Genomic DNA, 16,537 nt, shown 5'->3' with positions numbered 1-16,537 from the left:
AACAAAGTGTAGTTATAGCCGGAGCGACATCATAACCGTAATAGTTTAAAAATTCATTATCAAACAATAGTTTATAATAAAATTACAGATTCAATAGAGAAATTAATAGTTTGATTTATCTAATGTAGTTTTGAATTATTGGTGTGAAAAACTAAAATTAAGAGAGAGGAAAAAACACCCTTTTTTTTCTCATCCTCATATATATATAATAGCAAATTCACTGATCAAGCAACGCTCTGATGCAACAATAAAACTTGCGTCATAGCATAATAATTTGGTAATATTTGACATGCAGGGAAATGCTTTGCTTTGATAAGGCTGAACTAGATCAGGTAACTTAACTGCTTTACTGGTAAGACTAGTCTTAGGAGAATGAACAAACGAAAAAATGATCAACACTTAAAGCTATCTACTAGATCAGTGTTTCTTAAATTGTATTCCATGGAACCCCAGGGTTCCACGAAGCTCTCTCAGGGGTTCCATGAGACTTGTATGTTTTCATTCCACATCTTTCAAATTTCTCACTAAAAAAATTGATAAAAACGCTTTCCCAAAATGAAAAACTAGTTTACTTTTACTTTCGTATACTAATCTGAGCTTTTTATTACCCATCAGGGTTACGACAGGAATAATTTTATTTTTTGCCTGAAATTGTGCCTTAAGATTCAACTTTGAAATTTTTCCAAGATCAGTCATAAAGCACCTGATTCTCACTTTTAAACACTTCAATTTCGAAAAAATCCCGGAAGAAACTACTGACCCCCTAGTATCACCAAAGATAGTTTAAAAGTGACTTCGATGTTGAAAAACTTACCGAAGGATACCCCAAATTCCCTTTCCTGCATCATCACCAAATATTACCTAAAATTACGATTTTTTGACGTAAATTTTAAATATTCTACAATTAATACTAGCCACTCTCCCAGTATTTATGTAAGCAGTTGAAAGCACAATTTTAACATTTAACGAGTGAGGACCACTTTAAGTCAGCATATAACATACAGTGACTTTAAAACCTTTATAAATAACTTTAAAAATTGTTGTAAAATAAAAGACATTTTAGTTTTTAAGTTTTAAAAACTTTTTCTTTGTAAATTTTAGTGAATTATTAACACTATTGTAGGTAAAACACATCAGTATTTCTTTTCCTAACTAAGAAAATATTTCAATCATATAACTCAAGCATAAATTCTGATGTTACGTTTTTAAAATACTCAGAATCACAAGTAGGCACAGGCGGCTCATACGAGGGGGCAATTGCCCTCTCACTTTCAACAGTAAAGGGACCTTGCCCCCTCCTCTTTTCTAAGTTTAAAACTAAGGGTCGAATGAAAAATGATAGTGATAATCTATTCACATGTTTAAGGAAAGAACTGACTTAATAAGTGCTTGTTTTATGCTTTTTTCATGTTATTATTTGGTAAAAATTAAAACAGAACTTTGATTTTTTAGGACGAAATCTTCTGTCACCATCTGGTCCTGCTTTTTGAGTTCGTTTCTCAAATTTCTGGAAGAAGGTCAATTCATTAATCATGACGTAAAAATTCAACTGTCCAATTTTTGAAGAAAAAATTTAGCTTTCAGGGTGTGTCGCCCACCAAACCTGCTGCCCCCGCAACTCCTTTGACACCCCCCCCCTTTTTTGGGCACCAGCAACCTATGCAAATAGGAGTGTTTTGGTGCTTTATAATAATAAATAATAATTAGCAGTTAGCAATAATTACTATGATCTATATGAAGTCTATTTAATTATCAATTTAACAACAAATAGTTAATGTGATAATCTCTTTGAGATAACAACCTGGGCTCCCTCTCAAACAGAACCTTGACTACGCCACTGCAAACTATTGACAAAAAACTAAGGGTTCCACGAAAAAAGCGAGCACTTAAAAGGGTTCCACTGATTAAAAAAAATTAAGAAACGCTGTACTAGAGTTTAGAGTTAATCCACTGGAGTTAGGGTTACAATTTCAACCATCAAAATATCACCAAACAGTCAACTGTTTTATTCAAATGTTGAAGCACTTTTCACCCGTCATATCCTGACAACTGATTTTTTTTTTCTAAAATACTTTCCAATAAGGGTTTGCTTAGTTATTGATAATAGTTTTAACACTCTTATTTTTCATGTAGTTGATTATTAAGTGAATAAAAAAGGGTTTCCTGTAATTATTAGCAAGAAATAAACCAATTGAGGACTCTTCACTTTTCACTCTCACCCTTGGCGACTTTTTCCTGTTGGCGCTAAGAAAGCGTCGTCAAGAAAACGATGTATGATGACATATGTCATACATTGTTCTTAGATGCTTTTTTAGCGGCAACAGGAAAAATTCAGATAAAAAAACATGATCAAAGTACTTCAAAAGACAATATATATAAAAACAACATAAAACCATAGCAAAAAACATCGCTAATTATTTGCTTCAAACATACCAGAAACTAGAAAGTTTTTGTACACAAAGAAAAATTACTAGCAGGTATTTAAAATGCTTAAATTAACAAATTACTATCACAGCTCACCAAAGAAATATGTACCAATAGAAATAAAAGTTATTTTCCAACATGCATTTCGGCGAACAAAAACAATTCTCATACTCGATTAAAAAAGAGCAAAGCGATTCAATATGCGATGTTGAAAGCAGAAAACATCCCCTAAATACTCCTATTTCAGCCAAAAAAAAAACGCTTAGTTATTCAAATTTTGATGTATGAAAAGTAAAAATGTCTCGACAAAACATCCCAAACATAAACAATACAAAAATACCATACATTAATTTGCTATTCAAAAATGCTTTCAAAATACCTACTAAAAATATCTACTATAGTTTACATAAAATAACACCTTCATATTTTTATAAAGTCGTAGAGTCAACTTATTTTCAGAAATTCAGTATCTAAAGGATGCATGTTTACAGAATATGCTTGAACAGTTCTTGGCATCAATAAGAATTAACTTCTAGAATAAAATAACTGTACTTTTTTTGTAAAATAAATTTACATGCAGTAAATATAAAGTTAAAAACTACAAGAAACCCTCAAGATTTTGTAAAAACGCAAAGAATTTCGGAAGTGAGAGTTTTTTTTTTCAAATTCTAAAATAAAAACTTATGTTTTTGCTGTATAAATCCTAACACTCAGTCTGAAGCACAACATATGAAGCAATGCGCCTTCCCAAGACACACCCCAAGTTGGATTTTACTCTTAATTAGCGGTCAAGTTTAAAGAAACTGGCATTTTCTAATATTTATACATCAAAACACAACTACTGAATCTAAACCAACACAAAATAAGCTTTCCTATTAAGGTATCTTGCACGAAAAAACAGGAATCTATATAACGTGGACCGCTAACAAGTAAACAAGTTTGAACAGATCTAAGATTGCCTTCGGTTAGTTTAGGCACACAGGTTAGTTTAGCCAGGGGATGCCATGCTTAAAAAGTTATTGCCTCATTGGCGAGAAAAATATTTCAATTTTGTGTAAAAAATGGGATTTCGCCAAATGCAAGGGGGGGGGGGGAGGTATATCACATCTGTACCTAGAAAGATAAAGGTGAAACTAGAGTGAATAACACTTCTTCATGCTACAGAACGTTAGGATAAAGAAATTTTTTCTCTATTTCTGTTGTAGGATAATTCAGTTGTCACTGTAGCCCCTTCCAGCTTTTTAGGTATAAGGCTTAATATTTAAACCTCTATGAGACTAATGACTAAATTACCAAAGAAGCACTCAAATGGGGTCATATTATAAAAAGTCGGAAAGTTCCATTCTGTTCAGTTAGTTGGTTTTCGACTTATTGAACAACAAACCACGACAAAAAGGTCACACAGGCCCCTTCTGTCTTTCTACCGCTAAAGATAGCAGGAGGGCCCAAACAAAGGGGTTCACGACATAAACTTGTTCCACTGACATTTTTTTCCCAAGGGTAAGTTTAGAGGTTTTTTGATCTCATTTCAGGCTCTATCTTCAGGGCCAGGTGATCCGTAGCTGTTGATTGGGGTGGAGATGTATATGTCCTAAGAGAGAAAAGCACCCTCAAAGATAGAATATTCTAATGAAAGGATTAGGCATGATGAGATTTAATAGATAGTTTAATGTTATGAATTCAAACCATTTGAGTAAAATTAGCCAATATAAATAAAAGTACAAATAAAAGTGATAAAAATAGTTAAAAACCCAATAAACAGTTGCTTTGAGGCTATCAAAGCAAGCCTGTTCATAACTTGGTTCATTTGGTCTGTGTTTTGGATTATTTCAATGAGTTAACAATTGTTATTATCATTTGTAATTTCATCACAGTGCTTTAACTTCTTAATTTCAACACTGTTACACACATTAAATATCAAAAATAACTAAATTATGAACAGAACACATATCATGTATTTAAAGCAAATTTATAAAAGTCACCTTTGTTACTTTTATTGTGTATTTCACCACATCTCCATCTTTTTCCACAGCACCAGAAAATTTTGCAGAAAATAAAGGCTCAAATGGTTCAGGAGGCACAGGTGATGAACACGTAGAAAATCCAGAAACTGTTTCCAGGGTGGGAGAGTTCGGTTCTGAAGAATTTTGATCTTCATTTTTTTGGCAATGGTTGGAAGAAGTTTTGTCTGGTTCATCCATTTTAGACTGAAAAATAAAAGAATGGTAATTCCTAATTGTTGTAATTAGCATTTTATACACTTAACAAAATCTAGTAATATCTTAATTTATCCTTTTTTTTCAAAGAAACATACAATAAAATGAATATTATAGTCCACTTATGAAAATGCATGCAAATATTTATACATTAAATTTTCCTAAATTTAATAACTGTAAAAATCATTGATGAGCTTTTATAAAACATTTGTTTCCAGGGATCTGGCCGGAGAAGATTCAGGTTCGTTCAGACCCTTCATAAAGTTTCGATCCACCGAAATGGATTCTTCACAAAACTGGGATTCATTAAAACAGACTCTTCACAAAATCTTGATCAACCAAAATGAACCTTCCACGAAATATCAATCAGCCAAATGAGATCTTTTCAATTTTTTATTGCAAATGATAACAGGGTGGTCATAGACTGGGATTGTATGGAATTAGGAGGATTCGGGGGGGGGGGGGGGGGGAGCTGGAAATTATGTCAAAGAACCATCTGGTAACAATAACTCAATTTTGACAAAATTTATTAAAATATCACTACAGCTTTCACATTAACAAAATTAGAAGTTTTGCTGGGTTGTTTTTAGGGAAACAGAGAATAAATCCGATGAGTCGGATAAAAAATGCCTTGATGTTGACCCACCCTCTACAAATGCTGAACTGAGGAATACATTGAAAGGCTTGAAACACAAGTGTACAAAATCCCTCCGATGAATCTAAGCTACATTGTGACTAAGAGCAGTTAATAAGCAAGCTTCTGAATAAATGATTTTTCAAGATTATTTATATTTTGTAAATAAGTACAAGATAATAAGTTTAGAGTATATAAATTGAAGATGTGAACATTCATTTTATTTTCAAAGTCACTATGTGTGACTTAAATTGGTAAATAAATCCAACTTAGTAATTCATTAATGTTTTAAACCTGTTATTGTTGTCAAAATCATGGAGTTCCTAAGTGTAGGCAGAGACAACTGTAGTTATATTAAATTAAAGCACATTCTGGAAAAAGGATGAGATCAGGCCTGTCATTTAGGTGCAAGAGGAGGCAATCACCCTTATCCTTAGATTTGTGAACTTAATGCATTTATTAAGTGGGTGTAGTTGTTTTACTTCAATAGATTTGTATTGAGGATAAAAAACATGCTGTATCAAAAATATCAAACGCTTGTAACTTAAAAAATCGCAATTAAAATTTCTATTTGTTACATAAACAGAACAGATCATCTTGATCTGAAAAATTGCAAAAACGAGATATATATGAATCAAAGAAAAAATATGCTTATTTTTAGTTCTAGACTAACAAAAATATTTTGGCACTGATGAAGGAAATGAGAATTTTGCAGAGCGAACAAAACTTCAGTATCAAATTACGTTTTTTAGTTGCTAAAGTAAGTTCATGGTCTAGCTAAATGTCTCATAAAAAGAGTGAAAAAAGTCTGGTTTACGTTAATTCGGAAAAATCCTCTACGATCAGGGAATGTACCAAATTATTTTCGTAATTATATGTTGATTGAAAAAAGAATAATTAAACAGAAAGCTCAGTTTCCCCTCATGCAGAAATATTAATAATAGAAAACTTTACAGTTGTAACGAAATATACCTGTACTTTGAATAAGATGGAACAGTGATAAGCAGTACACTTTAACACCAAATTTTACATTTTTTTTTTTAACACGAAGACATATATGAAGATTAAAAATCGGAATAATCCGGGAGTGAAGAACAAAAACAACGATTTAAGCAAAAGGAGGCGTTTTCTTAATTTCTCATGACTGCGTCTGCTTCAGTTTCTGTAATGCTGCTGCCGTTCACGAATTAACACGCAAAACTTCATTATAAAAATAAAACTTTTAACATTATCGAAAATTTGATACCCTGCATAAAAGTTTTCAGAGTTTTATCATATTTTATTCGCAACTATTTCTGCTCAAATTAATTACAAACCTTTAATTTATTGAAAAAAAAATTTTTTGCCTCCCCCCCCCCCCAGGAGCATTGGTTTCCATGACAACTGCTTAATGTTTTTGCATTTGGCGCGGGAGCTGCGAAAACGTAGGTGTTCTGTAGTTCTGTGTCTTTTTATAACCTGTGCTTTTGTAACATGTTACAGCTAAAGGTTATACTGAGTACTTAACAGTACTCATCGTTTGCTTTATGAAGCATTTTAGTAATGGTCAAGGTTATACAGTGAAATTCTGAAGAACGAAAAAGGCAATTTAAGACAAAGTAATTGCTTTTGTCACTTTCTTTGTTTTCAATGATTTTACTCTTTTAGTGTGTCTATTAAACTAGTTTTCTCAAGCTACCTTTGACGGCAATGTTTGGTACCAAAAAGTACCTTTACACTGTATACTTTTACCTATAAATGTCATACTTTGGCGTCAAGTTGGTACGTTCCTAACTGTTTTTGTGACTAGAAACGAGCCCATCATTTATGGGGTTCAGGGGGAGGGAGGAAAGATTTCAATAATTGGGAATCTGACAATCTTTCTTCATTGGCGTCAATTTTTGGCTCCAGTGCCTGCACGAGAGCATGGGCGGATTTATGGGGGGGTCAGAGGGGGGCAATGCCCCCCAGTTTTGGGCGGACTTTATGTAGCAACAACACATCTTCCAAAAATTTAAAAAAAAAAATCATTATTTTTTCGTTTTTGAGTAGTTCAGAAGAGCATGGGTGGATTTATAGGGGGGGGGGAGGACGAAGGGGACAATGCCCCCCAATTTTGCGAGGAGTTTATATAGTAACAACTTATCTTCCAAAATCTTATAACAAAAAAAAAATCATGATTTTTTCTTTTTTGAATAGGAAATTAAAGTTTTTTTTTTCTTTTAAACTTAAAATAGCCGTTTCTTACAAAGTTTGAACAATACTGTACAACTGTATAATCTACTACTCAATTTCAGAGATTGGAAAGTGCAAATTATTGATAAGTTCTAAAATCCCTGAAAAGAATTGGCACAGTATAGCCTACAAGGGCTCTTGAGCCAAAACCCCAATCTAACCAACCAAACCTTGAAAATTATTAGACAAGTCTTTGAAACTCCTAAGCAAAGAGTGCTTCAATTTTATTTCTTATAAAGTGTATAAATTAAGAATTGTTCGAATGGGTAGTATGTTACTCTCTTGATACCTATTCTCTTAATCTGTGCACCATTTCTTTAAAGTATTAACTTGCATCACAAAGCACTTTTAAAGCATAATACTTAAAAAAAAAAAAAAAAAAATTATTTGCCTATTATTTCCAATTAACCCTTATAAGACTTCAAAATGCAGAATTTTAAATCCAGTTTAGATAATTTCCTCCGGGGGAGTAGCCCCTGGGCCCCCCTAAAACTGGAGATATTCTATATCCCACTTAAAAGGGAGCACTGCGTCACTCTCTTAATACCAGCCCCCTCTCTTTTATGGTCAATTTAAAAAGGACAGCATGGTTACACACAGTAATGAAAAGGACACATAAAAAAGTAAAGAATGGCCTTACGCATCACAGAAAACAGGCAAAAACATCGGAGGGGGAGGGCAATTAAAAATCTTGTTCAAAAAAAAAAATCCTGCCCCCCCAGGTACTCAGTCCTAAATCGGCCTATGCACAAGAGGTATTTTTCTTTGCAAGTCTAAACAAAGAGACCGGAAATATCTATTTACATAGGGTTATTATAAATCCGCAGGGTTACTGAAATCAAATTATTTATGCCAAAAGTGAGACGACCGCGCCAGATTCCCAATCATCGAAATATCCCCGGGAGAGGGGTTGGCAGCTTCCTCCCTAATTTTCAGAAATCAATATTTGTTTCCTGAAATTAATATGTGTGAATCAGGGTTCGTACGGGTCATGGAAATCCTGGAAAGTCATGGAAAAAAATTAACAGAATTTCAGACCTGGAAAAGTCATGGAAAATTGAAATTTTCATTGAAAGTCATGGAATTTTTTTTCAAGTCATGGAAAAATGTCCTGGACAAAGAGAAAGGAACAGTAGCTAAAGGAGCATTATAAATCTTGAGTGATTTAACAGTATAGCACATAAAAGCTATTAAAAGTGGAAAACTGCACGTTTCAAAAATCAAATCTAAATTTTTAAATCTCATTGCATCCACACTTCTGTCGCAACCGCTTGCCATTTTTTGCGATGTGATTTTACTGCCTAGACATCACTTATTTTGAATTTTTTGTTATTTTCAACACTTCTTATGTTTCATATTCTGTAGTAGCAAAATTTCACGTTCTTAGTTTCGCCACGCCCACTCAAAAAAAAGCAATTCAATTGCATGCAAGTTCGATTCCATCACTCGTGAGGACTTTATTATTAAATTTATCAGAGTTTATCTTAATTTGTTGAATGTTTTAGAAAATAAAGATCTATAAGTCAGGCGATAGAATACAGAAAAAGAGGAATTCTAATGCTCTAAAACAGTAGTGCCCAACATACGGCACGCAAAACTAATCCATGCGACCCACTACTACGTTCAATGTCGGGAATTACAAGTGTTCTGGAATTTCTGAACCTATTAATTTATATGCATTTGAAAATATGCAAATTTGTAAACAAAACAAATATACTTTTGAAGCGGAAGATTGATTCATTACTGAATGTTTTTTTCAAGAAAGATCTGGTTTAGAAACATAAAGAACTAAACTATGTGGCTTTACTTTAAAGAACCAAAATACTGTCAAGTTACGTGGATGATTAAAGGCACTGTTGACACTAAAAGGAAACTTTTGAAGCAAATTTATTGAAACTTAGTGATGACTCATTCAACCTTTGTCTCATTCAATATCATTCTGCCTGTTTTTAAAAAAAAACATTTAAGCATCATCATATTTGTTTCACTGCATTTTTACTTTACGAAAATTTATATGTTGAAGACAAATAAGAATAGTTTTTTAAGTGTGCACTTATATTTTTTCCATCACGAGTAAGTGCTTCAATGAGGCTGTGGCATTCATATAGACATTTTGCTAATGCTCATTTCCAAATATTACCAGGTTTGAGATTAAATAGTGCTATTCTCTTCGTGTAACGAGGTCATGGAAATTTTCATTGAAGTCATGAAAAAGTCTTGGAAAAATCATGGAATTTTTTTATCCAAATAGAGTATGAACCCTGGTGAATGATCCATTTCAAATGTTAGGTTTTGCTTTTACTAATGCATTTCAAATAGTTTTTTCCGAGTTCATACAAGTAAGAAAAGAAGTTTCAATAGCTGAATTAAATTGCATATTCCCGAATAGTACCTAAAGCTTGTAATATTTAAAAATATGATCAACTGGCTTCATCTTTCTCACTCATCACACATCTTGAACACCCGCAGCCGTTAATGACATCTTCAATATTATTTCCTTAATTATATTTTTAATATCTTAATTTTCTTGTTATTAAAATATCATCTATATCCAACAGATTCCTTAAAACTATTTAAAAAATCCATCAATCCAAAGGCAACAAAGTTATGGGGACTGTAGAAAATGAAGAACAAGCAAATCAGCTGCAAGAGGATCTAGATCATATTACAGAGTGGGCTGATAAATGGGGTATGGCTGTTAATGTTGGGAAATGTCAAGTGCTACATTTAGGGCATGGAAATAAGTGTACAAGTTATTATTTGCAAGATTCAGCCATTAGTCAGGCAGACAAAGTTACTGATCTGAGGGTCTTAATAAGTCAGGATTTAAAGTTTAGCCAACAGTGCAGCATTGCTAGCAACAAAGCCAATAAGATGCTTGGGTTTATCAATAGATCTATTTCAAATAAATCTAAAGAAGTTCTTCTGCCATTATATAGAAGTTTGGTAAGACCCCATTTGGAGTATGCTGTTCAGTTTTGGTCTCCTTATCTTAAGAAAGACATTAATGTATTGGAAAGGATTCAAAGGCGGGCTACAAGGCTAATAAGTGGACTTTCCCACTTAGATTATGATTCCAGGCTTAGAAGGCTAAAAATGTACAGTCTTGAGCAAAGAAGAGACCGAGGGGACATGATTCAGCTGTTTAAATTTATTAAAACGAAAGATGTTACGGGGCTAAAGTTTAGCACTGAAAACAGGACAAGGGGTCATTGTTTTAAGCTATTTAAATCTCAGGTTAACATGGATATTAGGAAAAATTATTATTTTAGCAGGGTAGTGGAACCTTGGAACAGCTTACCGGAAGAGGTGGTAACGAGCAAAGGAGTAGACAGTTTTAAGAGGGCCATTCATCTTCACTGGGGATTGTAAATTGACTAGGACCAGTCTAGCTGGGCCCAGAGCCTGTTGCTGGTCGTCACTTTTGTATTTGTATCAGATACCAGAGAATTGCTCTCCTTTCTTTTTAAAGTCAACTTCCTTTAAAGTCAACTCTGGAATTTTAAAATGATTAGTCAAAGTTTCTTGATTCATTGATGGATATTCAATTATTATTTATAGCACTCACTTTCAAAGACGAGTACAATTTTGTTCATTTTGCCATTTGGTTGAGAGACAATCCTATATGATGCACATGATGAAAGTAAACTTTACTGAATAGCTTATCTTTTAAAACCACAAAAAGAAGGAAAGCAAAGTTAAGAAGTAAAAAATAAATACTCAAGGAAGTCTTACAGGTACTCAGGCGCACCCCAAACTTAAATTTTTGGGAGGGAGGGAATTCCCAATTTGCCTTATGATAAAATACAGGCAGTGGTTGGAAAAACATTTTTTTGTAGCGAACTACAACTACTTTGCTACAAATTTAGTTTACTACAACTACTTTTTTTTAGCAACTACAAACTACTTTTGAAAGGGAGTGGTGCCTACTTCGTTACTTTTCAAAAATAGGGGGGGGGGGGGGAACTATACACTAGGGTGTCCCAGAAAAAATGATGGTTGATTTTTCAAGTCACATGCCCTCTTATATTTTTCCTCTTATGTCAAAAACTATTGTAAAAAAAGTTTCATATAATTTGAACAATGGCAACCCATGCTGACTTATTTCTGAAAGTGTGAACCAGCACTTGTGTACACTAGACCGAAAAAGGAAAAGAAAAACTCACCGACACCTTTATGTATAAACTGCAGTACTAACTATGGCATAGCTATTAGAGCAAATGTCGGGAACATCGAAGCTATTCAACAAGCTGTTATTGCAGCTTTCTATCACTGCTACATAAAAAACAGCATTATCATAGACTGTGTCCAAATGCGAAAGACAGCTGGTGCCACTTTCAGCGAGCAAAAGCTTCAAAAAAGAATTTGAATGAAAAATCAGCTGGACTACCCAATCACATAATTAATGTGATCAAACCGTGTTACATGAATTTGTGTGACAGAAATTTGCTGCAAAAATGTCTTCATGGTAAGACGCAAAATCAAAATGAAGCGAACGATGAAGTTTTATGGACAATTCGCCCCAAACACATTTTTATAACATTGACAACCCTTCGACTTTCTGCCTACATTGCCACTGTGCAATTTAATGACAGATATAGTGGACTGCAAAAAGTGTTGGAATACTTTAAATTGCACCAGGATTTCATACGGGCCAAGCCTATTCTGAACTTGACCAAAAACGAATTTCTACATCAAAAAGGCATTCTTTGTCTTCAACAAAACTGTGCAGGAAAAAAATAAAAATAATAAAACACAAAAATTGGCCTGTAAATGAATCTGAAGAAGATTTAGTTTATGATCCTGGTGCATTTTAAACTCATTTGGCTAAAAATATTTTATATATTGTAGTTGAAAATCTTTAATTGCATTTATTTCAGAATCGATTTTTCGTTGTTATTGTTTGTCGACGAATTCCATAAATCAATAAATTATGAATATTTTCCCTTAAAACTTACCATGCTGCTTTATAATAATGTTGTGGATTGCCTGAACTAGGATTATTGCTCTGAAGTAAAAAATACCAGTTTTGTATCAATTTAACTATTGTAACACTCACAAAATCACCAGTATTTTCACAGGTAGAGTGTGTTTATATGCATATTAGCCATTGTAGCCTTGAAATGCTATATGCTGCATTTTGTGTTGATTTGTGCTTTAATTACGTTGATTTTGCAATTTAACCTATTTGTGAGCTTAATAAAAGGGCAAGGTAAGGGCATGAGGCAGGGCCGGATTTAGGGGAGGGCAGGCGGGGTTACTGCCCCTGGGCCTCCACAACAAAGGGGCCCCCACAATAACATTTTTACAAAACATCCTAACTTTCACGGGTGAAAAAAATCGAAAATATCAGATATATACATATATTTATCAAAATATTCGGATATATATCAAAGTATCGGATATTTTCGAAAATATAATGATCTTTTTGAACCCTGATTGGGGACTCCACTCCTTCGTTGCTCCGGGGCCTCCACACTTCCAAATCCGGCCCTGGCATAAGGCAGCAAATGTAGTGAAACATGGAGAGTAGTATTCCATTAACATTTTTGTGTTTTGCAATATGTGTGTGTTCTCCCGATAATAATATACACCTTTTAGATATCTTTCGATTTAATGCAAATTAACTGCAATTTTAAAAACATGTTCAAATTAAAAAGAATTTTTATCTGAAAAACATACCAAGTTTTTCCTAATAAGCTGTTTCGTGTTTTAGATGTCGAAAAAGAAAGTAACTTACCGTAAGATGAGATCTGATGTGCCAGGATTGGAAAAGTTGCCTCCACTCCCTCATATAGAAACTGACATCAATGCATTTATCGATAAAGATCGTTGGAAAGATAGCAAAATGTGGAAAATTGGAGTATCAGGAAGGAGAAAACAAGAATATAAGTTAAAAATGTAAGTGAATTTTCAATTAAAGCTCTTTATTTATAAATATTTGTTCATGCTTTGTTTTTATACCATACGATTTATGGTTGAATTAAATATGTATTTGACAGAAAATTAGCAATTATAATTTTTAATTATAATTTTAATAATAAGTTAAAAACAGCTTTAATGAATTAATTTCTTTATATTTTTATCGAATTTATATGTTTCTATTTTAAAAATGAGGTTATACATCAGTTAACTTTTGTAAATTTTTAAACATTTCTACTTCTGTCAAATATTATGTAGAAGGCTGCAGATTTTTTTTTCCTAACTGCATTGGTTCAAAATTTTGTATATTGGAATGCTTTAAGTAAGTGTTTTTAGATTCCTATATTTCAACATTTCATCAAAAGTGTTGCAAATTATGCAAATTTAGGAATTTTTTCAATATTTCTAGCCTATCTTAAAATTATGGTTATAATATCAGGAAATCTAATTATAAAGTAAGCATAGCTAGATAATATAGACGGACGCGTGCATGCCCTGTGCTAATACCTTTTATGCTGTGCAGATATATAAGCTGTAGATACATGCATTGGCTGAAAATTGTCAATAATATCCATATTAAACAATGATTATCTTCAAAATTTGAAGATAAATTAATGAGAAATGTTCATCATTGCTTTTACAAATACATGACTGAAAGATAAAGGCATTTTCTTACTAAAAATTTAACTTCCTACTGCATGTTGATTTTCATTCCTGCAGATAATTTTGAGCTATGTGTGCAGATACTTGAATATCTTTGTCTTTTACAGTGTACGTAAGTTAATTTAATAATTTATTTTTTATTCTGAACTGATTAATATATTTTATTTATTGTGAACAAGTATTTTAGTAAGTGATAATCTATTGTCAGTAGTAGTTTTTTTTTAGAAAACTGCTAGCTTTTTAAAGAATTAAATATTAAATTCTTTATTCATCTAAAAATGGCTTCAAGGTTCAAAGTTGGTTTATCTGGCAGCTGAATCATTTTACAATTAAAATTAATTTTCAATATTTTTAGTGGTTGAAATATTGTATCATATCAGATTTTACGAAGAAGAAATGAGGATAAACTTGTTTACATATAAATTCTTACCTACTTAAAAACTTCGTATGATTTGTTGGAAACCAAAAAAAAAAAAAAATCAAATTTTAGATTTGTTAATGTACTAGCTGCATTGCCTGGCTTTGCACAATGTGCCTCAAAAATAAAAGTTATGTCAAGTGACGCATGTTAAACGCAACCCTCCATAAATACAACTAAAATCCTTGATTACCTTTTGCTGACAGTACAAAAAGAAAGAAAGAAGATTAATTGCCAAATAATAATCAAAAGGGGATATTTTTACTTCAAAACAAAAACAAATTTTATTTAGACAGGGTTGAGGGAAAAAAAAGTAGCAACCTTCTGAATGTGGTTTTATTCACGCTAATTTAAAATGAGATTGCGTAAATGATAATTTTTCGTATGAAATGCTGTCCCATTAGGCTTAAAAATGCTTATAACTGTTCTTCTGGTGATTTTATAGCCTAACTTTTTTAAAAATTCAAACAAAGTGAGTGTACTCAAGGGATATTTTTTGGGGGATTTCAAATGGCGCTAAAATGAAACTGGGCTGATAATATTTTGCATAGAAGGAGCCATTTAATGCCATTTTGAGCCCTAAAATTGGGATTCAAATGCTTCAGTACTTTTTTGGAGTTCAAAAACATCCCTAAGTTCCTCCTTGGGTGCCCAAGTACCTCCCTGCCAAATTTGGTTGACATCCAACGTAAGCTGTGCATTTGTATAGGGAACATACATACATGTACATATACCGTATATACTTGCATTTAAGTTGTGTTCGAGTATAAGTCAACCCCCCTACTTTTAGGAAGAAAATCAGGAAAAATTCAAAAACCCGCATATAAGTCAAGGCCCTACTTTCTGAAAAAATTTGGAATGTCTTACTGCTAATTTTACAAAAAAGGAAATTGAAATGTAATGAACGTTTTTATGTTAAAAAATTTCGGATTATTATGCTTTTGCACAAAAAGGGTTCACTTCTGCAATCGCAATTTTTGTAACTGTTTTTGTTACTTGTTGCTTTTAGTTTGATTAAATGTCAATGAAATTCTGTGCTGTAGCCACATTATATTATTTTTAATAAGATGAGCATTAGTTTGTGACTATCAGGAAAATGTGTGAATATGGCGATTCCCGCACTGTAATTATTTAGTCTTTATTTCACAGTCACACCATGTAAAATTATTGCAGAATGTGTAAGTATTTACTTCTATAGCATCTGCTTTAACGAATTGTCCAAAATCGGGAAAATGTTCATGTTTTCGAGTGTTTTTTTCTCAAGAATTGTTCGGGAAAAGTTTTCAGAAGTTCAGCCCCGCGTATAAGTTGACCCCCTAACTTTTAATTCTTATTATTTGTACTAACTTTCTCGACCTATACCAAGTATATGTTGTTGCATGTTTACTATTCAGTTGTACTAGTAGCTGAGCTAGTTACATTTCTTATAATTTGAAGTTTCTAAAATGTAAATGCAAAACATGCATCAGAAGGTTATAATTTTTATTCGTGTGAAAAATGTATGTTTTTTTCTTGAAATATTTCATCCCGTGAGTCATGAAATGTTAGAAGCAGAAGTGATGGAAAATCATGGCAAGCCATAGGTTTCTACTCTCTAAATGTAGCAGAAACGATAAAAAAAAATGTTTTTAAAGTTGCAGAATCTTACGAAAAAGAAGCAGATTACAAGTCTTTGATGCCTTTGTTTAAAGCTAACAGTTCAAAAAGAAAACACAAATGTGACAAAAAAACATTAGGATTTTATCGTATAACTCCCCTTCATGGCACCCCTGCACTCTGCCTTAATTTTTCTGCATATGATAGTTTCAGCAGTAATAAGATAGAAAAAAAATATTCATTTAGCTTATCATTGTAACATTAATAATTTTTTTAGTTCCAGCTCTAATCAATTACTTTAATCTTCTCAGGGCCAGACAGGCAAAGGAATTGGAAAAATTGCTTCCTAAGAAGCGTTCTTTTGAAACTGAAAAAGACACTAATGATGCAGAGGTGATGTATTGGAACTTACTATCCACAAGTTCTGAAATAAATACCTTAAGTTATAAA

General features: G+C 32.7%; 1 protein-coding gene across 1 annotated transcript in view; it reads right to left on the bottom strand.

The window, feature by feature from the left end:
* Nucleotides 1-6,421, bottom strand: part of LOC129229554 (sorting nexin-32-like) — a 33,941-nt gene extending 27,520 nt beyond the window's left edge. The window contains exons 1-2 of the mRNA XM_054863878.1: nucleotides 6,247-6,421; nucleotides 4,407-4,631 (exon numbers count right to left, since the gene is read on the bottom strand). Coding sequence (XP_054719853.1) covers nucleotides 4,407-4,625 — 219 coding nt within the window. The 5' untranslated portion in view covers nucleotides 4,626-4,631; nucleotides 6,247-6,421. The remainder of the gene's footprint in view (nucleotides 1-4,406; nucleotides 4,632-6,246) is intronic.
* Between the last annotated feature and the right edge of the window lie 10,116 nt (nucleotides 6,422-16,537).

The sequence above is a fragment of the Uloborus diversus genome, chromosome 9, assembly GCF_026930045.1.
Source record: "Uloborus diversus isolate 005 chromosome 9, Udiv.v.3.1, whole genome shotgun sequence".
Lineage (NCBI taxonomy): Eukaryota > Metazoa > Arthropoda > Arachnida > Araneae > Uloboridae > Uloborus > Uloborus diversus.
The sequence above is the reverse complement of the archived record's forward strand: the minus strand, read 5'-3'. Positions and strand labels throughout refer to the sequence as shown.